We start from the raw sequence: 24,681 nt of genomic DNA on the forward strand, positions 1-24,681 counted from the left end.
ACTAACAGCAGCAGTAGGCTCCGGGCACTAGTCTGTGCTCGGAGTCTACTGGGCATGCGCAGGTCACCGGGAGAATGGCGCAGCAGCCATTTTACCAGTGATTTCCTACTGCGAATGCGCAAACGCCTGGAAAATGGCTATGGCGGCCACTTTCCAGGCGTTTTGTGTAGTGCTACTCCGTGGGACTTTGGTGACATAAGTATAAAAAAAAGTATGGGTGCAGGTTGTGCGGTGCAGGCCCTGGACCGCACACCCTGCAGCCATTATAAATATGCACCTGTTTGTGGGTCTTTCTGTCTTTAGATTTGTCTTCAGCAAGTGAAATGCTGGCTCGATCAGGTGGAGAACAGGTGATTAACTCGACCACTACAGAGTTTTCCATTTCTTTACCTTAAAAAATTCCTGGGTTACTTTTGCAGTATGTTTTGGATCATTGTCCACCTGTACTGTGACGCTCCATCAAATAATCTTTGCTGAATTTGGATGAATCTGAGCAGACAGTATGCACTTCAGAATTCATCCGTCTGCTTGTGTCTTCTGTCACCTCATCAATAAACACTAATGGCCCAGTGCCATTAGAAGCCATGCATGCCCAGGCCATCACACTGGCTCCACTGTGTTTTAAAGATGATGTGGTATGAGTCTCTAAGGACGGTACCTCCCAAATGACAGCTCACTGAGCTCAGCCGCTGCATTTCACATGGAAATGCATGGCTGAGTGTTCATTAGCTAAGAGAGGTGAGCCTCCGCCTCTCTCAGCATATAGACGGTGCTCACCATTGACTTCAATGGCGAGAACCACCAGGTAACCTTTAGCAATGAATGCTCAAGTGAAATGCCGCGGCTGAGCTCAATGAGCTGTCATTCGGGAAGTACTAATGTCCATGGCTCGGGACTTCACATTTTTTTTATGAAAACGTGGGTGCCTACATGGAGAAGAGGATGTGTACAGGGATTGTAGGTGAGTATGTGTGCATGTGACTGGGAGTGTAATAAAGTTCTATTTTTATGGTGTGTGTGTCTTGTGTTTATTTTATTTAATATTTCTTCAGCAGGTAAACTACAGGTACCAGAGGGCCCTTAATGCCCCAAATGCTAGTACTTGTGGTTCTCCAGGTATCAGCACGGGGGGGGGGGGCATGCTGGGACCTGTAGTTGTCCAGCAAAAGACAATTTTATTACATCCATTTTTTACACTACATTTTCACACAATCAACCCAGCAACCACCAGGCAGGGGGTGCACGGGATAGCCCCGGGCTATCATCCAAGGCCTGGAGTGCCCCAGAGAGGGGGAACCCCTTGTATTGGGGAGGGGGGTCCCCACTTCCCCAGGGATCCCCAGCCTGAGCTGTCTAGCGGTCAGGTATAATGCTTTAGTCGGGGGTCCAGTGAAAGGTTACCCCGACTTTGGCATTACACCCCCGCTAGAAAGAGTCCAGTGCTGGTTCTGGAAAATAAGGGGGACCCCTACATCTTTTGTCCCCCATATCTCCAAAACCAGGACCGGCTCGCTGAGCCCAGTGCTGGTTGTGCAAAATACAGGGCACCCCTACATCTTTTGTCCCCCTTATTTTCACAACCAGGACCGGCTCAGAAAAGCTTGGTGCTGGTCGAGCTTTTAGGGGGAGACCCCACGTAATTTACAATTTTTTTAACACTTTACTACCTTTTTACCCAGAAAAGCATGCACAGATCTCACTGTGTTTTCAAAAGCATTTTCAATACAGCAAAACACTTTACTTGACACTGCAGTTGTAGAACTAAAATTACCAGCAAATATCACAGCAACTGTCCCTTTAATTGCTTTTGCAAAAGGAATCTGCCACACTCCACCTTGATGAGGCAGATTTAAAACCCTTTTTTTTTTTTCTTTCTCTCTTCAGCAGAGCACACCTTGCTTTATCGAGCCAGAGAACATGCAATGTTTTACTTTTAACACTTTCTCTGCTGCAACAAATTTCCCACTTTTGTTTGCAGACATGTTTCAACAACTGTGTAAACACTTATTTCTCTTCCTTTCCAAGGACAAAATGTAAACAATAACACTTGTGATTTCACACACTGGCACTTTTAGCAAACTTTGCATCATGTTTTTGCACATTTGCAGACAATTGCTCTGTTCAAAAAACATTCACCAGCTCCCTGGGTTTCATTCAGGTGAGTTATGTCTTGTTGCCTCCATTATGCTGCACATCCATGATTTCTACGTATATCTCCTGCGTAGATCAATTGTGTAGATATGCTATGCATAGATCCCTATGCTGCCCGCATTCTCCACCATATGTGATATACTAGGGTAAATTAGCTTTGTAGAGGGATCAGTGGTGCAGTATCTAGGTGAATAATAAGGGTCTATATGCAGCTTTCAGGTTAAATGTAACAAATGGTGTTTTACTGTCAGCCTATAGGAACAAAATAATAATAAACGACCTAGCCACCTTGAAGGGCACTACCTCACTTCTTGGCTCCTTTCTATAATGGACTGCTAGTCTGCAAACATAATACAGTCTGAGGGCCTGATTCAGAGGCACTCGCTGTTTGTGAGCGCTCACTCTGAATCAGGGCATTTTTTATGTTTCGGTCTCCAGGCTGCTCGGAAAGCTGTAGGTGACCACCCACAGCTAGTGCGAGCGGCCTGGCGATGGTCACGATTATCGCGACCATCAGACTTGCGTCGAGACCCTGCGGGAGGGTCTCGGCTCCCGGAAGCCCGAGTGGACTTCCTGCTCTAATAAAGCAGGAAGTCCACTAATGACATCACGAGTGATGTCAGTAGGGCCGCCCATAAACGGCAGCCGTTGCTAAGAGAATGCCTGCATTTGTGCAGCCACCACCCCTCCCCACCTACAAAATGGGGTGAGCTGTCAATCAACATCGACAGCCGCCCCGTCTTGTAGTGAGTCCCGGAGCGAATGAGCTGCCGTCGCTCGCTGGGGCTAGTGCGTGCGCACGTCAGAGGTGGCTCATGCACAGTGGGGGAACATCGACCCGCTTGCGAGTGCTGTGCACTCACGAGCGGGTCTGAATCAGGCCCTGAGCCTTTAGTCCTGTCTCTCACAGGTATAGACACTGCCACCTTCTTGCAAGTCTGGACACTGGCCTCCTGGCCTGCATTTTGGCTGCTACAACTTCACATACACAGTCAGAGATTTGTGGTCCTCCCTGCTTGACTGCAGGGCCTCCCACTAGGCATACTGGACCTTCTTGTACTGTATCCACATGCCGCCTCACTTTTCTGCATCAGTCCTCCCTGGACTGACTCTACTTGACAGCCATTAGGTGTGGTCACACCTCCTATTTCTTCCCTGTGTGGGCAGGTCCATCCAGCCCCACACAGAATCCATGGCTCACTATTGCCACCTAGTCAGTCTCTCTCTCGCTCTCTCTCTCACGCTCTCTCTCTCTCTCTGCATTTCACTATGACATTTTATCCAAGTGTCACACAATTACATTATGATAATTGCTCAGTCTAGGTGCCCTCTAGCATTTGGTACCCTAGAAAACGGCATACAATCACCTGATGGTAACACCGGCTCTGTATATATGTCATTTTAGAATTATGGCATATATAGAGTTTAATGGACCACAGTGCATTTGCAGGTGGCTACTTGTCATTTATTATTATTATGACCATTTATTTATATAGTGCACACATATTCTGCAGCGCTTTATAGAGAGCTCATTACTCGCTAAATTTAATGCAGTAATAGAGGGTAGTGTTTTTTGCTCTAGTACAGTAACTGTAGAAGATTTGTCTATCTATATTAAAAATAAGATAGTCACACACCTGACTGTCACCACTAATAATCCAGGGTGAAACGTGCATTTCAAAGGATTTTTCAGTTCATTTTAGAGAATGACTAAATCTCCTAGTAAAAGTACTTTGGTGGGGATTCCTGCCCTGAGCCTCCCACCATTGGTCCTGGAACCAACAGAGCCATGACTTCTACTTCTGCACTGCCCTGGTACTGTAGCTCTGGAGTAGGAGGATCCAACACAGCAGCAGTAACTGCGAGACTCAGAGCTTCTGTCTCAGAAACGTGCAGCACCAAAGGTGAGTGATCAGCGGAGGTCTGGGCTATATGTGTGCCGGACTTTTGTAAATATGTACAATGAACAATACTGAAGTACAATTATTGGGAAGGTAGGCGATTTAATACATTTCTTAAATACAATGGAAAATCCTTTTATGTATTTCTTCCACTTGTTCATGAGTATCATAAACCATAAACAATGAATAACATTTACTATTCTAAACCTATGCTGCTTTGCATTTGCTGACACATAAGAGCCACTGTTATCTTTATTATAATTATTATGAGAATGGGACTGGATGCAAATCACTACCACTCAGCACAATGCTCTGTAGGTTGGCTGGAAACCAGTTACAGAAACAGCTGGGAGCAGATAACACATGGATGTTTTTTATAACCTTAGCTTCCTCCAAATACAACAACTTTGTATTTTTGTAGTGTCTGCAGCCATAACAAAATCCTCCCCTCATATTTTATATCAACTATTAAACTTTCTTTTGTGCGTTTATCTATTATCTATATAAAAGGGAATCGGTATGAAACACTGCTGGCCCTCTGGCCGGCAGTTCGATCCCCGGCAGCGGCAGGCCGACAGAAGCAGAGATCCCAGCAGCGGAAGCTAGACAGCGCTGGAAATCCCGATCATCCGTAGGTAAGTAAAAAGTAACCTAACCTAACCCCCTAACCCTCCTTAGGGGTGCCTAACCCTAACCTCCCCCCCAAGTGCCTAAACCTAATCCCCCCCTCTAAGTGCCTAAACCTAACTCCCCCCTTCCCCGCTGCCTAAACCTCGGGGGGGTGCCTAACCCTAACTCCCCCCGGGGGTGCCTAACCCTAACCCTCCCTCCCCCTAGCCTAACCCTAACCCTCCCAGGGGGTGCATAACCCTAAGTCCCCCCGGGTGCCCTAAACCTAACCCTCCCCCCCGCGGTTGTTCGCTCGCGGCGCCCGGCGTTGGGGAAATGAGCGGCGTCTACATCTAGACGCCGGGCATTTCACCCTCGCCGGGTTAAAGCAGTCGGGAAACCGGCTGTTTGGTTTAAGACAGCCGGTTTCCCGATTGCATCCCATATAAAAGTGCCAGTTGTTCTGAGTAGCTTGTTTGCACTTCAAGTTAATATCTTATGTATTTGTTCACTTCACATTAACTTGCAAAAAGCAACACAGGGCAGAGTGGGGAGAGATATATGTGCAAATGTACTAAAGTACAGACAGAATATCGTTGTTGTTGGATATGCTGGCTGTGGTGGTGGCTATACCCATACTTACTGACTTTCTGGGAGCCCCTTCCAGGAGAGGGCAGCCAAGTCAGTGCAGCAGGGGGCGTGGGGACGGCTTATGTGGGGTGGGCGTGCCAGCGTCATAATGGCCTCACCCCGCTTTACAATGCTGATATTATCGGCATTGTAAAGCAGGGGACAGGGCTACGATGACACAATTCAGTGCCAATCGGGTCATCGCCCACCTGGACGGCCCACTTTCGCTCGCTAAGTGGATGCCACCAGGTGTGGGCGCGGGGGCAGGGAGACGGCCATTCCAGGAGACTTGCCTTCTTTTGTGGGAGGGGGGGCAGGAGTGACACCAAATTTTCGGGAGGAATGAGATGGTCCAGAAAAAGCTTTTCAGGATCAAATCAACTGAAAAGTGAAATTATGTATATGAAGCTAAAATACTGTTTGATACTATCCTCAATAACATGGCCTTATAAACATATATCACTGACCATGTCATGCGTGCTAGTCTGCCAGATTGTAATCAGCATATTTTCAATTTATGGGTTCTTTCATGATCCCTTATGGGCTCGTTACACATGCGGAGATGCTAGTTTCAGCATGTTTGTAGTAACAGGCCCATTCATTATTAGGGGCCTGATGGGGGTCACCTAATATTCAGCAAACTTTACCTACATGAACCTATGCCATCTTTACCTGCAGGAACCTATGCTATCTTTACCTGCAGGAACCTATGCCATCTTTACCTGCAGGAACCTACGCCATCTTTACCTGCAGGAGCCTAAGCCATCTTTGCCTGCAGGAAGCTACGCCATCTTTGCTTGCAGGAACCTACGCCATCTTCTGATGGTGCTGGTTCTTGGAGTCCCGCTCCTTCCTATGAGAAGGAGCGTAGGGTTGCAAAGAGGAATGCATTCGGATCATTCTGCACTGCGAGCCCTCCAGCAGTACGAATGTGTGGTGGAATCGATAAGTTTTAGGGATGGCGGGGACAGTTGCTTCTCGGAGCAGATGTCCCTGCATCGGAGCAATCTTTTATTGCACTGGTAATATGATATGTAATGCTGCAACTCACGACGACTATCAGGGGCACTTTAGGAGCATACTGATGAATATGCCCCTAAACCAATAGCCAATTCAGTTCAAGGCAATGTGTGCATAGTGCTTCCAGAATGGTGGCTGAGTACAGTATGTGCCCATCTATGCTGATTTTCTGTTAAGATTTGCTACTGTAACAGATGGTAACGTTCACGGCCAAACATCACAGTGAATTGAATCGGACCCTCAGAGAGTATGACTGACTCACTGTAATTTACTGTATATAAATGTAACCCAGATGCCCTCTGTGCCCACTTACTATAGGAAATCAGTACTGGTACCTGATTACTTTGCACATTACTTTACCTTGAAAATAGGATGCACAGCAGGGAGTTGCCGGTACATAGCAATAGCAAAAACTTCTGTAAGGAGATGGGACCTCAGGAGATGGCTAATTGTTTGATGAATATGGAAATCTGATGACCGGACCCATATTTTAGCTAATAGCCAGTCATCTTGTGAATCTGATGGCAAAAATATCGGATTTTCAGGTCCAGGTCGTTGGTTGAGCTACAATGTATAAAAAACACAGTTACATTCAGACATTACATTACTACATTTATGGGGAGATTTATCAAACCTTCTAAGGAGGACAAGTGAATGTATCACCCATAGAACCAATCAGCTTCTAGCTACTATTTTACAGAATGTATTAGATAAGTTATAGCTAGTGACGGATTGGTTGCTATGGGCAACACCTCCATTTCGGGGAGATTTATCAAAGCTTGGAGATAGATAAAATGGAGAGAGATAAGCTGGGTACACACTGGACGATATATCGTCCGTTCTATCGAACGTACAACATATCGTTTGGGTATCAGCGGGTGTGTATAGATGATATGTCTGTGAATGACGTTGTTCGCAGACATATCACATCGGCCCTGCAGCACAGCCGATGTCCTATATATCTGCAGATATATCAGCGTATTTTGCTGTGTGTACAGGTGACCCGCTGACTGCTTGTACCCTTGCTGCAGGGACCGCCAGTGACTGACATCTAAACTGGTGGGAAAATTGAAATGCCCGCCCAGTTGTGATGTCAGCAAGGCCACATCCAGCGGCCAATAAGTATGTGTGTATAGCAGGAGCCATTTATAAAAGGTTTTTGTTTGTCACAAGTTGCAACATAGACTGTTATGAATTGTTACCTTCATTACAGTGTGCTAATTTGTTGCAATAAAACCAATTATCCACTCTGGAAATACACTGGTTTGGAATGATCGTATTTTGGAGGGTCAATTCCCCTTTACTAGAAAGCAGCACCCATATTTGCATAAATAGGAATTTGCAGCGCCTGGTTATTTGTTTTCTTCTCTAGTTGCTCAGGCTGTAAAGCTCCAGTTACTCCCCACTTAGGGTTGTTTACCTGCCCTCTGTTCTGCCTCCTCTGCAGCTATTCAGCCATCTCTCCACCTCTTTGCCTGCATTCCCCCAGCTGCCCCATCAGCTAGTATCGCCTCAAACACTGGCTCCGCCTAGCTCCAGCACCCGAGTCAGTGCTGCCTCACTGCTGCCTTTCTGACAGCTCACCACTCCACTCAGCACTGTGTAACAGGTCTCTCTCATATTCCTGCCCTAGCTCACAGGCTCTCTGCACTTCCCCTATACTCATTTATATCCACTGTCACCAATGCCATATACCTCTATTCATACTGCTCAATCATAGGGAGTCATACATACAAGTACATATGCTATGTCATAATAAACATTAAATAATAGAATACAGCTAGTCACATACATTAAATATTGTTAACCCTCACATGGGTTACAATAGAAAGAGCTTATCCTATATGTTACAAAAATGGCTTTTATGATTGGTTTCAAGGGCACTGGCTGTAAGATAGAATCAGCGTGGCAATTGGGCCTCAGCTGGTTGGAGATGGTAAATGCTACAGGCTTGGACGTTAGTGTTTACTTAATTGTTATATAGGCCTACTGTATATCCATTTGTTTGCTAAAAGAAAGTTGTGGTCTTCACATTACATTGCTAACAAATGTTATTATGTGGATTAGATGGGTTTATGGAAGCTGAGTAGGTCGCATGCACCTTAATAATTACAATTTTTATGCTATGAATCATATTTTAAGAAGAAGTGAAGTGACATTGACACTGTTTTACTGTGAAAGTGGCACAATAGATGTACAATATTACTTGAAAATGTAAGGAATTGCTGTCAGTTTCAATTAATTTTGTTCATAATTAGCCATCTGCAAATAGATGATTTAAATGAATAAACCAGGATAGTCTTTTCATTCTGCAATAAATTCACATGCATGCTGTGTAAAGGCCCGATTAAGATCCCATGGTGCCAGGGGTAGTTTCAGAGAGAAGGGGACCCATGCAGAGCCGTAACTAGGGTAGTGCCATCTGTGCCACTGCACAGGGCACCGCAGGGCACGGGGCGCTGTTCTGGCCTGTCAATTGTCCTGTTTTTTATCATTCTCACTTGTAGCTTCCTCTTCTTTTATCCCCAGCATCCCCTCCCTGGTCCTTCCATATGAAGCCATGGCCCTTTTTCAGGTGCACTATCTTATGTCCCTATTTAAAAAATGGGAGGGGGGGGGCGCCAATGCTCTCTCTTGCACAGGGCTCTGGACCTATGTACAGCCTATGTGCAGGCCCCTCCTCTCCAGCAGTGAGGTAGACTCTAGCTTTGTGCCAGAGATATGTTCCCGGAGACTTCCCTACTGTGCATGTGCAGGTCTCCAGGAACATGGCACCAGAGATATGTTGCCGGACACTTCCCTACTGCGCATGTGCAGGTCTCCAGGAACATGACACCAGATATATGTTTCCGGACACTTCCCTACTGCGTATGTGCAGGTCCCTAGGAACATGGCACCAGAGATATGTTCCCGGACACTTCCCTACTGCTCATGTGCAGGTCTCCAGGAACATGGCACCAGAAATATGTTCCCGGAAACTTCCCTACTGTGCATCCACAAATCTCTGCGAAAATAAGAGAGTTATTTGAATGCAGGGTGTCTGGTGTGGTCCCCCTGGACCCAGGGGCCCATGTGCACCGCACATCCTGCACCCATTATAGATACACCAATTGATGTTGCCCTTAAAAAGATACTGACTCCTTTCTCTCCTATCTGTTTGTCAAAAAAATAACCATCATAAAACAAGTTACTGTAATCTGGTTCCTGCAGTAAAAAAAATAAAAAACCCCTTAGTGCTCATTGGGCCCTAGGTGAGTGGCTAGATTATATAATGGAGATCTGGCTCTTCTGTGGGCCCTCTGTTGGTGCCTTGAATATAACCATATGATTGCAAAAGAGCCATTCAGCATTAATCATTTATATGTGTAATGGATGACCTGTCAACCCTGATTCTAAGACAACTTTTAGTATGTATAGGTTCATTTTTTTTTTTAGAAAACTAATCAGGTCCACAAACAGCTATTGGTTTGCAAAAATCCTACTCAGTACCCAACTTGTGCATTTTACATCTTAGGGGCATATTCAATTGGCCATGAATTTTTAAAAAACATCACGCTGCAACGTTTTAAGTATCCAATTGTTTTTTTTTAGCGTAGCTTCAGAGCAGGTGCAAAGTTTTTAAAAATCCCTATTTTAAGTTAAAAATGTTGGGACTTGTATTAGAACCCATTGGACCCCCCCCTCCCCCCTTCCACGTGATTAATTAGACAATTTTAAGTTTCCAAATCAAGTGTCATTATTGGGCATGAAAAAAAGGCTTAAAATTACCCCAAAATAAACTTTTTTTGTTAGTTTATGCACCCCAAATTTAATTAAAGTATTTATTTAAAGAAAAATAATTGCTTTTTATAAAAAAAAAAATATTTTTTTAAATTGGCCTCAAATTACCCCAAATTACTTTTTTGAACTTTTTCATTTTATTAATTCATAATCAAATGAAAAAAAGTTATCTTTTGGTAATTTTTTTACATAAAAATACACAAATCACCCCATTTGATCTTTGGGACAGTAATAAACATCATTGCTGTTACCCAATATATATATATTTTTGGGGGTACAGGCTGTTCCCCAAATTTAAAAAAAAAAACTTCCCTCTGGATTTCGGGTGCAAAAATATACGCTACCAATTCTTTCAATTGAATACCGCGACTATAAAGAGCGAGCATAGGTGTGGTAATTGAAAAATGGACGTGATACCTGCTTTAATTTTTGCAGCCAATTGAAAATGCCTCTTAGGGCCTAATTCACTACTGCATTCGCAGCTGCGTTCGTGCTTGCAATTTACGTGCACAAATATGCAAATGCCTGCCAACAGACTTCCCCGCCTGATATAGTGTGCTATGAACTAAGCAAATGTTGTTACTCCCACTTCCCCTATCTGCACTGTGTGCAGATCCTTCAGGGGTTGAGAACACACTACAATCGAGGCAACACCAGACACACATCGACTCCTTGAGTAAGTCCTGGTCTACACAGATTCCGGGTCAACTTTCATTCTAAAAATGGCTTCTGTGACTGTGGTTCTGTGATCGCAGCCACGATCGCAGACACACCCTGAGAACTCCTGTAACACGCCAACGGACGCCTCCTTTTGCCAACACTTTCGGCCACCTCCCTGAATCCACCAGGAACGCTCATGAATCGCAGTGGTCTGCTCATGACCTTGCGATCACGGAGACATTGCAAATGCCATCTCAAACTACAGCTCGCGCAGTGAGACTTTCCCCGGCTTTTCGCACATGTGCAGTAGCAGAAAATCATTCAACTGCATGAACATTTTCATAGTGTACAACTCTGAATTATGCCCTTATGCTCCTTCGAATGGCTAATGTACATAGTGCTCTGAGCCGCTAGTTTACAAAACAACACTTTTCAGGGTGTAAGGTGGGTCATGTATCTCTTTACCTGGAAGACAATAACTGGTACCTGAGTGTCCATTTAGTTACAACTACTATTACTCCTCTAATGGTGCCCATCCACTTGACGATTTAATTGAGCGATTGAACGATAACGATATCGTTATCGTTCATAAATCGTTTGCAAGTCGTTTGCAAATCGATTGCAAAAATGTCTAAAACTACCAGCAATGCACACTCCCGCTGGTCGTTTAGAAAGCTATCATTGGGCAAACATGCTGGACAACCTGACGATTACATCAGGTTCAGCATGTTTGCAGATGATTGACGAGCCTGCACTGAACAACTGCTTGTTCAGTGTAGGCACATCACAGACTGACAAACGACTGCACGATTACAATGTCGTTATCGTGCAGTCTTTTGCCTGTCTTCTAGTGGATGAGCATCTTAAATTGAGTAACCTCAAGAATAAAAAAACAGACTACAGAATTCATCTCCAATTTTCTCATCATGGCCCAGACTAAAACCTACAGCTACAATACCAAAACCAGCTATTAGAAATTACATTTTCATGTCATTGTAGCCTTTAACTGCACACTAATTAGATACTATATGATTAACTGTCTAAATATACAGATGATAAATTCTACAATATTAACACAATACCTGGATAGCAATCGGGACAATCTTGTTCTCAAGGTTCTTGTACAGCAAACAGATGGGGGCAGCAATGTACTGGATGGTGCATGGATCGGTTTTGTTAGCAGACACACCATCAAGAAGTTTGAAATCAACGATGAAGATGTTACCTAGCTGTAACGAATGGAATAAAGACCACACACAGTTATATATATAATGTGACATTCTGGAGTATTTTGCTCAGTAGTTGGTGTTGCACTATGTAGCTGATCAAATAAAGGTCACTACACAACTTGACTGGGTTTAAACAAATAAATGATGCTTTACTGTTTCTCAATACAAAGATAAAAGAAAATAACAACCAGCCTAACACTAATGCAGGGCACTACCTCACTACTTCAGCCCTAACTAACGAGGGCAGCTAGTCTGCACACAACACAAAGTCAGAGTCCAGCCTGCTTCTTGCAAATGGGCTGTATCCTCTGGGTCATCCCATAGGTGTGAGCACATCCCATTTTAAACTTTTGTGTGAGGATCCCACCATCCCAACACAGAATCAGTGGCTCATTGCCACCTAGCTTCATCCTACCACATATCCCCCTCCCCAGCTTACAAACCCTGGGGTGAGTAATTTGGGCAGAGTCTGTCATCTGGTGGTCCTATCATTCATGTACCTGTGTTTCTTCTGTCTCTTCTCTTTTTCTGACCTTAGAGAACTTTATATGTTTGTGCAGCTGCTAATTTGTGCTTTCAAACGTTGCAATAATTGTCTCCATTATACAACATTTCAGATAATACCTGTTGTGCTTCTTCCTCCATTTCAAAAATGTCCCATTCTTCTTCTTTTGAACAGGGCAAGTTTCAGTACTTGGGTTAAGAACCCAATGAGCTTTGAAGAGCTCTGCTACATCTTATTGCTGACCAAGACACTGGTGTCATCAGCAGACTTTACCAAAAACTCTTTCAGCACAAGTTCAGATTTCAGTTACAGGGACTGCTCTCTAATGGCGGACACTTTGAATAAAGAAGTACCATTCTCAAGACAAGCAATATCTATTGGTTGGCCAGAACCTTCATATTCTGCAGCAGGTTTGAAATCATTGAATTCCATATCCAGTGGTCCAAATTCCTTATTAGACATAATTTTTGGCATTGAGATTTCAAAGTATCTTTCCTAGGGGTCTGCTTTTAACCTATTTCCTATAGGGTCTGTTATTAACTTTCAATACTGTCTTCTACTCTGTGGCCAAGGTTACAGCAATATTCTCAACCTTGTGTTCCTCTGCAAAATCTAGTTTACTCACAACTGTTGGCTTTTTCTCTGCTACATTGGCTTGCTTGCTGGACATTCCTTTCATGGAATTTATAGTACTGATTAATCACGTTCCCTCTTATTACTGCAGGCTTTTTCATAAATAAAGAAGGCATTTCTTTAGACTGGGAGCTTACAATCCTTGTAGTGTGAGACTCACTGAGATTAATTTAATCACAAACAAATTCAGCTGCTTTATAAGTAATGACGTGGTTACATTAGTCACTATTTCATGTACAGGAATATTACTCTTCACACGACCATTAATATGAACTTCCTGCAAGGTTTTGCTCTAAACTGCAAAAATGTGTGACCTGGTCATATCCATATCATTCTGATCACATGCAAAATTAGAGTCTTATCCTGGGAAGCCATAGATATTCTTCTAGTCCTCTGTATGTTTTGTGCTTTTGCCTCATGGGACAAAATATCTCAATTTGTATTTATCAAATCCATATCACCCACTTTAGGTACAGGTTTATTATTATTATTATTATTATTATTATTATTATTATTATTATCATTTATTTATATGGCGCCACAAATGTTCTGCAGCGCCTTACAAAGCACATAAACAAGTTGTAGACAAGCGACTTACAGAACAATACAATACAATACTAGGACAGGTATAATATATATTGCTACATTAGTGACCATAACACCCAGATAAGCAACAGAGCATAAGCAACCAAGTGTTAGGTGCCCTAATGGTGAGTAAGAAGTAGATGAAACTAAAGTAGGGAGAAGTACAAGAGGTTAGAGGGCCCTGCTCATAAGAGCTTACATTCTAAAAGGGGAGGGGAAGACAAACAGGGGTGACACAGATGGAGAGGAAGGTGTATGTATCAGGGAGTTAGAATGACAGCTTATCATTTGGGGTTACAGTTTATCATCAGAAACTGTAACCCTCTAGGAGGACTGCACATCTTTAGATATAACAGGGAGCTGAAAGTCACTGCAAGGCATTTCATTTTCTGCAACAAGTTCCTTCATTTTGCCACTGTGAGCCACCACTTGTAAATCGTATAAAGATGGCCAGGGTGTAAGCCAACTTATTTTCCTTTTCTGCTTTTCCCACTTCCAAGTGGCACTTTTTCTCAGTTGCAGAGAGATGTTCTTCAAGCTGGGTGTCAGAGTCCAGCCGGGGATCGGTCGTCCCTTACCGTCCCATCGGCTTCCTCTGACTTCCCGGGCAGTCGGGTGGCTGGTGCGGTGACGTGGGAGGTGCTGAGCACTCTCCCTGATGCTGGTGTGTCGGGCGGTCTGGTGTGCGGGGATCGGAGTCCCCGTCATGGGCGCCGGCATGACACTTCCCCTTGTGACTTGCCTTCCTTCCCTGACAGTCTGGCTGGTCAGCTGACGCTGTGGACCAATCAGCAGGCTTCCAGGGGTATACATCTGGCTCCTGTGTATCAGGTAATTGCCTGAACAACCATTGTCGCTGCTAGTGTTACTAGTGGTCTCTCGTTCCAGGTTCCCTTGATTCCAGTAAGCTAATCCCAGTATTTCACGAGCAACAGTGCTTTACCATCGCGGCCTGTGTGCAGTCTACCATCCATCTCATCAGTGATTTACCATCGCAGCCTGTGTGCAGTTATACCATCCATCTCACCAGTGCTTTACCATCACAGCCTGTGTGCAGTTATACCATCCATCTCACCAGTGCTCTACCATCACAGCCTGTGTGCAGTTATACCATCCATCTCACCAGTGATTTACCATCGCAGCCTGTGTGCAGCTATACCATCCATCTCACCAGTGATTTACCATCGCAGCCTGTGTGCAGTTATACCGTCCTCCTCACCAGTGCTTTACCATCGCAGCCTGTGTGCAGTTATACCGTCCTCCTCACCAGCGCTTTACCATCACAGCCTGTGTGCAGTTATATGCATCCACCTCTCCAGTGCTTTACCATCTCAGTTCGGGTCCAATACCTCTACCCACCTCATTACTGGGCTCCTTTGTTCACACTGTATTGCACTGTGGTGCATTCTCTCCGACCGGCAACCCGGTAAGGTGTGTGCGCAGTCACACTCCGCAGTGCACGCTCTCTTGTACCTCAAGTACAGTATCCTCCTACGTGCCTCCTACTGGCACCTTACCCTTGGGCCACGAGGGTTTCATTTCTCCTTTTCCCACAGGGCTTGGTCACCTAGTCAAAGGACCGCGACCTGCTTACGGGGTGCAGCTCAAGCCCATATCCCGCTTGGAGGGGTCACTGGCGAACACCTCCCCGTGGGTTAGATTCCGCACCTTTGACTAGGTCTCACCAATGACCAAGACCTGTGGAGGTGGAGATCATACATCCAGGCCCCTCGCCTTTGTTTCTTCCTGCAACCTCAGGCCTCGGCTTTCAAAGACCCGCCTCCCAGCGTGACACTGGGTGACTTTCTTCATTGCACTTTCCAACTTGTTCTGAGGTTGCAGAAGACTGTTCTCCATATCTTCAAGTTTGACAAGTCCCAACTTTAGTTCCGCTCTTTCAGATTCTGCAACTTTTATTTTACACTCAAGCTCTTGTTCCCTGGCACCCATATTTACCTGGAGACAGACCAACTCTTTCTTTGCACTTTATAGACATCTTTCAAGGTTCTTATTCTCTCATCACAACTCCTCAATTACCGTATATACATGGTAAAGTTGTTTCTCCAAAACCTTACTTTGTCCTGCTGTTTCATGTAGACTTTCCTCTAGAAATATATTTCTTTAAGCAAGACACAAGTAAAACACAAGTTGCTCTGGAAATAGCTAAACTGGACTGGAACATCTCTATTTGCTTCTAAAAACTTACTTGAAGATAAGCAATCTCCATGCGTCGCTGTTTTTTTGTCACTAAGCATATGGAGATTTTCCTTTTTTTTCCCAGAGCATTCATGAAACTTCTCAGTTAGACAATCTCTCTCTAATTCACAATCTGGCAGTTTTACTTGTGTAAAAACAACTACAAATACTTTTTCTTTCAACACAAGAGCTAAAGCCACTACATTTCATTGTGTGCGTGCTGTGTCACTCTTATATCCCTTGCTGAAGTACCACAAACTTTTGGTACATTTTGACAATGTCATCTTCCTGCTCTCTTTTCAGCATAAACTCTTTCAACACCTCAGCCTCCTCAAGGAGTTTAGACATATCTGCCAATTTCAGGTTTGTCTCTTTAAGAGCTTTAATTTCAAACTCTCTTTTTTTGTTCCCCTTGTCTAAATATAGGAAGTTAATTGCCTCTGTAACTTTTCAAAAATTTGCTCACGCAACAGAGTCTCTTCAGCAGACATTTTATTTAAGTCACTTATGTGCTCCCAAGAATACAAAAGTCTTTAATGCAAAACTTTATTAATTTGGTCAAATTCTTCCATGCTCACAGTCCTCTTCTAGTAGACTTGGCACCATACACACTTAGTTTACTCTGCATGTGCAATGTAGATGTCTCTTTCTCTGGAACATCACTTTGCAACACAGCATCTAGAAACAAGTTATCCTACATCATATCACAGAGTAGTTCAAAAAACTTTAAATCACAGCATACAGTATTTGTTTTATTCCAGTCTGTAGATTTAGACTGTAGATGTAGACTGGAGATTTGCAAATCTCCAGTTTGAGACTGAACACTTGCTGCAGGCAGCTTGCCTCTTCTAGGAGCATTAAAAAAATGCTTTTATAATTTTTTAAACACAGAAAACCATTCTACTTGACACTGCAGGCATCGCACTACAACTACCAGCATTATCACAGCAACTGTCCCTTTAATTGTTTTTGCTAAAAAGTATGTTGCTCTGCACCACCCCCAACTTTGATGAGGCAGATTCCAATACTTGGGTTTTTCTTTATTAACCCCTTTACTGACTGCACACTGCAGCATCACTTCACAAATACTTGCTTTTATTTACAGCAACCCCTGAACAACTTTTGTAGACACCTGTGATTTAACACACTTGCTTTCTAACACATTTTGCATCACCTTTTTGCATCTTCACATATGCAGACAATTTCCTGTTTAAACAACACCTCATAACAGACTTTTTGTCACTCACCACCTCCCTGAGCTTCATGTAAGTGAGTCCTGTTGTCTCCATTAACTGCTGCTGTGCAGAAAGCATCTACAATTTCCATTAAGCTGCCATGCCTGAGATTTATAGACAGGGCCACCCCTTTATTGGAAGGGTCCCCACCTCACCAGGGATCCCCGACCTGGGCTGACTAGATTGGGGTGATAATGCTTTGGCCAGTGGACCACATGAAGCTGGTCCCATGGCTGTGACATTATACCCATCCTAGAAAGACTCTGGTGCAATTTGTTCCCTGTATTTCCACAACTAGGACTGGCTCACAGGGCCTGGTGCTGGTTAATGAAAATACAGGGGAACTCTATGTCTATTTTCCCTGCATTTTTATAACCAGGACTGGATCAGATAATTCCAGTGATGAATGTCCTTTTAAGGTGGGCCCCACATAATTTTTTTTATTTTAACACACACTTTACAGTGGTTTTATTTTTTCACATCTCGCTGATCTGTGAAGGCTTCTGTGTATCTCGCACCTTGTAAAGAAAGTCGTATTATCAGGTGCAAGTTTATCAGCCTACTTTTTTCATAATATTCACCTCCATCACAGGAGCAGACATCTCAGGTTTGCTGACAGCGGTGGCGGTGGAACAGGAGGAGGATGAGGGGCAGGCTGCAGCACTTCATCACTGTCGGGCTGCCCCTGTCACCCCAGGACCCCTGACAGCGCCAGTGAAAGCGGCGGAGTAGGAGGAGGATCAGGGGTAAGCTGTGGCAGTTCATCACTACCGGGCTGCCCCTGTCACCCCAGGACCCCTGACAGCTGCTGAACAGGAGATGGATCAGGGGCAGGCTACGGCAGTCTAGCACTGTCGGGCTGCCCCTGTCACTCTAGGATCCCTGACAGTGGCGGCAATGGAGCGGGAGAAGGAGGAGGATCAGTGCTGCTGCATGCCATTAGTCTCTTTACACATGGCCCCATCCTGCAGCACCTGGCAGGGGACCCACACCTATCACACCCATAGTTACCTCTCCCCTGCCTAAATTCTCTACTTATCTGCCTCGGGAGGGACTTAATGTAGCTGGTGTCGCACAGATAGGACAGCAGATCATCAGCTACATACAGAACAAGGGCACCCTGCTCCCCAATGTCTGGTTCCTGTCCCCCGTTCATGGCCCATTGCATCCGCCTGGCGATGCATATCAAATGTCACCCCAATGCCCCTACTGCATATACTACATGAAATAATGAACAGACTGACCTTCAATACCTCAATGCTGTTTGCTCTGCCTGTCTTCAAAGCAGTGTGACAATCGATGTTATGTTATAATACATTACTAAAACTAATTGATGCACATGTAAAGACTATAAAGTACATTTTAAAAAGCCACCACAGTTGATGTTGTAACTAAAATGCATATTTATAGTTTGTGGCTTTGTACTGAGAAATATAAAATGTGTCACAAACATTGTAGACATTCAGCTTTGATAACTGCAAATAAATGCACTGCTGCTATTTTTATATGATAATCAGCCAAGAGCATAGTATCACCAAGGTGACAATGTGATTATGTGTGAGCTATACTCGTATATGTCATTTATTGCAGAAATTATTCCTTTCTCCTACTTTCATACTGGAGACATCTGTTTAGCTTTAATAATCAATTCAGCTACTTGGGGCTAATAAATAACATATTGGAACTAGCGCTACACTTGATAAAATTACATGTGTGTAGCTATAAGTTACATTGTATGAATCAAATAAACAGTAGCATTAATTTAAAAAGTAATAAATAATTACACATACGGACGGTCATATTTGTAAGAAATAAATATTTATTCAAAATATGCAACAGTAGGCAGACGCTGTCCGCCTACTACTGTGATATTGACTGTTCTGATGAAAAAGTGGGCTGTTTGGCTGGTTTGATGAAAGAGTTGGTTAGGTGTGTGGGCAGTGTTTTAGTTGGACAGACAAGTTGGACGGTTGGTCATTTGGATGGTTGGAGGAAAGTTGGTCTGATGTATGGTCAGCATTAGACTAGAGACCCCAAAGACCCGAAATGGCCCTCACTCTCCATCCATAATCCCAGGAACCCTTAAAAGGCTATCACCAAAGCCCACATGCTCTCAGCAAGCTGTTTAACATTTTCCTGGGGGGTTTTAAACCATGTTGGTCAGAAACCTGGGACAAATATACCTGCCCTCAAATACGATTACAGTGTTCTTGTCACTATATATATATAGCAACACATTCTGTAATTAGCTACATTATTGTCACACCTCAGTATATACATGTAATATTATTCTACACCTACCTCCAATTCCTTCTCCAGTGTAACTTTCCTCTCAAGGCTGCATTCCACCATCTTGTGTGTTACTGGGAAGTTTTCTGGTATTTTTTGGCATTTTCTGATTAAAACTGGGTTACAGCCATTAAGAAACTGGTATCCAAACATGAAGTCTTCTTGCCAGTGCTGCATTACATATTCTGGATAACAAGAAACACAGGATGCACATATGTATTGGTACATATTTATTTGGTGATTGTTAATATGTTTTTATTATATGTAAATATCATTTACACTCATGGTATTTGTGAACTGCACAGGATTTTGTGACAAATTTATGGGACATTTCAAAAATAAGTTGTTTAAAATGTCAGTAAGAACTAAGTGGAGCCTTTGATTAATAATACTTTTTAAGATACGACAATCCTAAAATCATCATCGGCAAATAGCTGATGTAGTTGGTTAAATATGAAACGAATGTGGGAGAAGGACATTGTGTAATAGGTAAGATACTGTAGGTCATGTTCTGTCCAAAAACACACTTTATTTATTTTGGTAGACGACAATTCTACTAGCAAAAAATGATGGCAACATAATTTAGAAAAATGTTTGTGTATGTGTGGTTTTGTTACTAACACTAACCACAGAAGTGTGATACATTGGAAATAATTCTATATATATATATTATTAGTGTTTGTGAAACTACATTGAATTCTTTAAAAAACATTTCCTCCGTCATGGAACACACCTGATATTGTATTACTAATTCTGACAAAGATCCTTTCAAAATCAGCAAAGTCACTCCATGAGGACTGGAACATATGCATAAAACTGTTGACAAAGAGGTTTTCCATCCTATAAGATATGAGAATAGACATAAAATGTATTTGGCACACACCTGAAAGACACGAGTGAACAGTTAATACATTCTTTCCTATTTAGTAATCATACGGTACAGATACATAAATGCTTTTGTTCTACACCAGGGGTCAGGGAACTTTTTTACTTTTTACCCCAAAATATATTTAGATATGCCGATGTTACCCCCTTGATTTGAAAGGAAGGAAATCATATAGTAGTGCCCCCATATAATGCACCTGTACTAGTGCCCCCATATAATGCCCCTGTAGTAGTGCCCCCATAGTTATGCCCCTATAGTAGTGCCCCCATATAATGCCCCTGTAGTAGTGCCCCATATAGTGCCCCTGTAGTAGTGCCCCCATATAGTGCCCTTGTAGTAGTGCCCCTATATAGTGCCCCTGTAGTGCTGCTTGTACAAAAAAAAACCCAAAAAACACTTACCTTAATCCCGCCTCTCCATCCGCCGCCGTCCTGTCCGCCCGGCTGCTCCTCGGAACTATGGGAGAGACGTCATGACGTCTCTCCCATAGTGCGCATGGAGAGAGGCGGAAGCTGGAGTTCAGAAAAAAACTCCAGCCTCCGGCTAACACGGTGCTGCAGGGAAGGAGCTGGGCACCCGCTGGTAATAACATCTCAACGGGGATCTGGCTTAGAGCCTCCCTGCGGCACAGCCAGGCATGCATATGAATCATTCTATATTATAGAATGATTCATATGCATGCTCGGCTGTCCATCCATTATCCCCAGGAATTAAATTTTTACCCCATGTGGGGTAATTTACCCCTGTTCCATGACCACTGTTCTACACGCACATACAGGTCAGAGTAGATGTGTTCATTGGCAGTATATGTAACTACTGGCAGAACCTATGGTGTTGATAGGCATCAGATAGCAGGATGCAGAGCAACACTTGGTTAATGCAGGTATGCACATATAACTAGTACAATCAGATCCAGTTAGGAGTTTATGAGGTAAATGCAGGTGGTGCACATTTTAGGTTAGCACACACCTGCATATACAGTGGTGGCAATGGCCCTTTTAAAGTGAGCAGTGATGACACAGTGGTATATGTAGTGCCTCCACTATATGATTCAGTTCCTGGTGCAGCAAGATGCTCAGAGGCAAGTCCTGTCTCTATGGAGGATGGAGAAAACGCGGGGACATTCGCAGTACCCCACTTGGGTCATAAGTCAAGTGCACCTCCATCTAGGGACGGAGTCCTAGACCCAACAATGGGAAAGAGGCAGTGCGGAGCACACTTCTCCCCTAACCGTAACAACTGTTTACTTTGCATTTAGTTACATGATGTTAAGCAGTCCACTAAGGACAGCTGTTGGGAGAAACATTGAAATTACCACATTGTGCATGAGTGGAGTCTTTAGATTACTGAATCTTGAGTAATATCGGTATACTGGATATTCTCAAACATAAGGGGTCTAGTTATTAAAGGTCATCCCTTCTCCTGAAAAATCACGAGGATGTAGTAGTTTCCACATGACTTGCCAATTACAAAAGGCTGAACCAGTGCTGTAGCAGGACAATTTTCCACCCTGTGCTGGCCAATGGGACCAGCAAGAGGAGATGTGTCCAAAGTGTCATGTTGCTGTGGATGGCTCAATGGACACCAGCATACGGTCCCAGAGCATTCTCAGAACGCTCTGGGTGTCTCTACAGTGGCTATATAGGCTGCAGGGTGCTGTTCCTGGCATCCTGTAATACAAAAGCAATTGCCACGGGGCAGCAATGGTGCTGCATCCTCTATGCCCTGTTCACTGGCAGCTCTCGCACACCCTTAGTTATGGCCCTGGGCTGAATGCAGGAGATATCACAGATACTGGAGACCATAATTGTTTTATAATTGGGACTGTGGTCTTCTCTAATTTCTCAAGCTCCAAAAAGCAATGTAGAAACTCCTCACCAGCTGTGCTCGGCTGCTGGTGAGGGGGAGAAAACCAATGCTTAGGAGGGTTTTAATAAATAGATAATATTGTTATGTGCAGCAATATGGAATGTTATTTTCTTGTATAAATGTAATTTCCCCCATTGGATAGTGTATGCCACTAAACTCTATGGGGGTATTTATCAAAGCTGGGAGCAAGATAAAAATGTGTAAGATAAGTACTAACCAATCAGCTTCCAAGTTACATTTTTCAGGCTGTGTTTAAAGAATGATAGGAGCTGATTAGTTGGTAATTTATTTATTTTACAATTTTATCTCTCTACCAGCTTTGATAAATAGCCCCCTATATCATAAAATGTTTATACAGTAAATAGTTGATATATTTATTTATTTATTTATTTATTAACAGTTTCTTATATAGTGCAGCATATTCCACTGCGCTTTACAATTGAAAACATTAATAGAATAAAACTGGGTAATAACAGACATCTATATACAGCTTACAATTTATGGGATGTTGGAAGTTATATTATTAAATAGAAATTGACTACGACACGCCTGGGTTTTTAGCCGACACTCCCCGTTGCCTCCCACAAATTCTCACTGACTGTCAATCACACTGTGATTAAACGCTGCAAAGTGCATTGACACATGTGCAATGCGATTCAGAAGCAGGCGCATATGGCCGATAATTGCTCAACTGTGAAAACATCGTCATCACGCACAACTCTGAATCAGGCGCCACGTGATGCATAAGAAATAATATCCGGGGATTATTGTAGGTCGCGGAGTGATAATGAGACAAGAGAGATGTAGCAAGGCAGATGCTTAATGCATTGAATGTCACTTGATTATGTCATAATCCCCTCAATGTACAGCACTGCACAATCTATATCAGATAACATAACAATGCTGAAATAGTGGCATTTCTAATTCTATGTTCTCCCAATGTAGGAATCTACATAAAAAAATAAAAAATGTAGCACATGGTTTTTCTAAGATTTGTCTAAGCTTAAATACTGAGCTCTAACAGGTAACAGCACAAAGCCTCATTTATAAACCTGCAGAACTGTGGTCATGGCACGTTCACCTTGTCATGTCTTTTATCATTGATTATTGCTATACAAAGAAATCCAACAATAGGTTTCATTGTGTGGAAGCACTTTTCACTATGTTATCATCAAGCATGTAAAATAAGGGGAAGTTCAGTTGCTTTTATTATTCAAACCCTGATCATAAGAGACTTCCCATACTGAGTTTTACATTGAATAAGCTATAAAAAACGCATCTGTCACCTAAGAAAAGGTATAGTACACAACTTTTAGGTCACAAAAGTCCATGGTTTGCAACTAATGCTTAATGGGCCATCTAGTTCAGTGATTCCAAACCTCGGTCCTCAAGGCACACCAACAGTTTTGGTTTTAGACGTGATATCCATGCTTAAGCACAGATGGTTACATAAAAATAACTGAGGTACTAATTAAGTCACCTGTGCTCAAGTATGGCTATCCTTAAAACCTGAACTGTTAGTGTGCCTTGAGGACCGTGGCTAGGAACCCCTGGTATAGTTCATGTAGTGATTGTGCAACATATTTTATTTGTAGAAACGTTCATTTACTATGAATTATACAGAATTTGCCTTGTGGGGACTGAGGGCTCGATTCAGACCCGCTCACTAGATGATTTCGCTCGCTAGATGCGTATGCAAATTCGGCAAGGCAGGCGATCGCACGGCAAAGCATTAGCACGCCCACTATGTCTTGGCGTGCGAACGCTCTGTGTATGCAGATGCCCACCAGTCCACTTGCGCCTGTCATCTCCAGGAAATGTATGCAACCATCGGTAACATCGAATACCATCGGATGCATATACGCAGCACTTGTGGTTGACCATACCCTACTGCAAGAACTGCGAGCGGTTCAGTGTAAAATTCAAGTGACGTGTACTATGACGCTGCCTCTTAATTATGCACACCTCTTAAAAGGCGTTAAGACGCTCAGGCACGCCTGCGTTCGCACCCACCCCCCCCGTTTGTAGTGGTCTGCCCCTGTCACCACCCACAAATGGCTTCTCCTGTCACTCATTCAGCCAGACTGTCTATGCGCAGCGAACGAACACTTCCCGATCGCTCACACTGGTTTGCCCAGGCAGAAAACTGGGGCTGTATGACAGGCATTGCGGCTTCTGATTGGGCGTCCTGGTTACACCCACTTCTGCAGCCATATTGGAGAAGCAAAATGTAAATCACCTTAGGTAGTTATGCAGCATGATTGTGAAATGAAATAAATGTTTCAACTTACGCTTTTGTGTAGTTCAAAATAAAATCAACCCCTTTTTCACTGTCGAACTGTATGTCATGAGGCAGATCACTGTGGCAATGAGCATCGATACTCAGTGGGAAGCCAGGATGCCACTCCTTCCATCTGTGGAAGATGAGGTTACAGATAACTATAGTACATTTACCATTAACCTAATGTGTTTTGCTACTTGTTTTATTAAGGCAGCACATTCA

General features: G+C 43.4%; 1 protein-coding gene across 1 annotated transcript in view; it reads right to left on the bottom strand.

The window, feature by feature from the left end:
- ALOX5 (arachidonate 5-lipoxygenase) overlaps positions 1-24,681 on the bottom strand; it is a 123,200-nt gene that overhangs the window by 32,165 nt on the left and 66,354 nt on the right. Inside the window, exons 4-8 of the mRNA XM_088475799.1 lie at positions 24,470-24,592; positions 20,157-20,263; positions 19,436-19,608; positions 11,834-11,980; positions 6,672-6,875 (exon numbers count right to left, since the gene is read on the bottom strand). Of these exons, the coding sequence (XP_088331925.1) occupies positions 6,672-6,875; positions 11,834-11,980; positions 19,436-19,608; positions 20,157-20,263; positions 24,470-24,592 (754 nt within the window). The remainder of the gene's footprint in view (positions 1-6,671; positions 6,876-11,833; positions 11,981-19,435; positions 19,609-20,156; positions 20,264-24,469; positions 24,593-24,681) is intronic.

The sequence above is a fragment of the Taudactylus pleione genome, unplaced genomic scaffold, assembly GCF_031769625.1.
Source record: "Taudactylus pleione unplaced genomic scaffold, aTauple2 ptg000016l, whole genome shotgun sequence".
In the NCBI taxonomy this organism is placed as follows: Eukaryota; Metazoa; Chordata; class Amphibia; order Anura; family Myobatrachidae; genus Taudactylus; species Taudactylus pleione.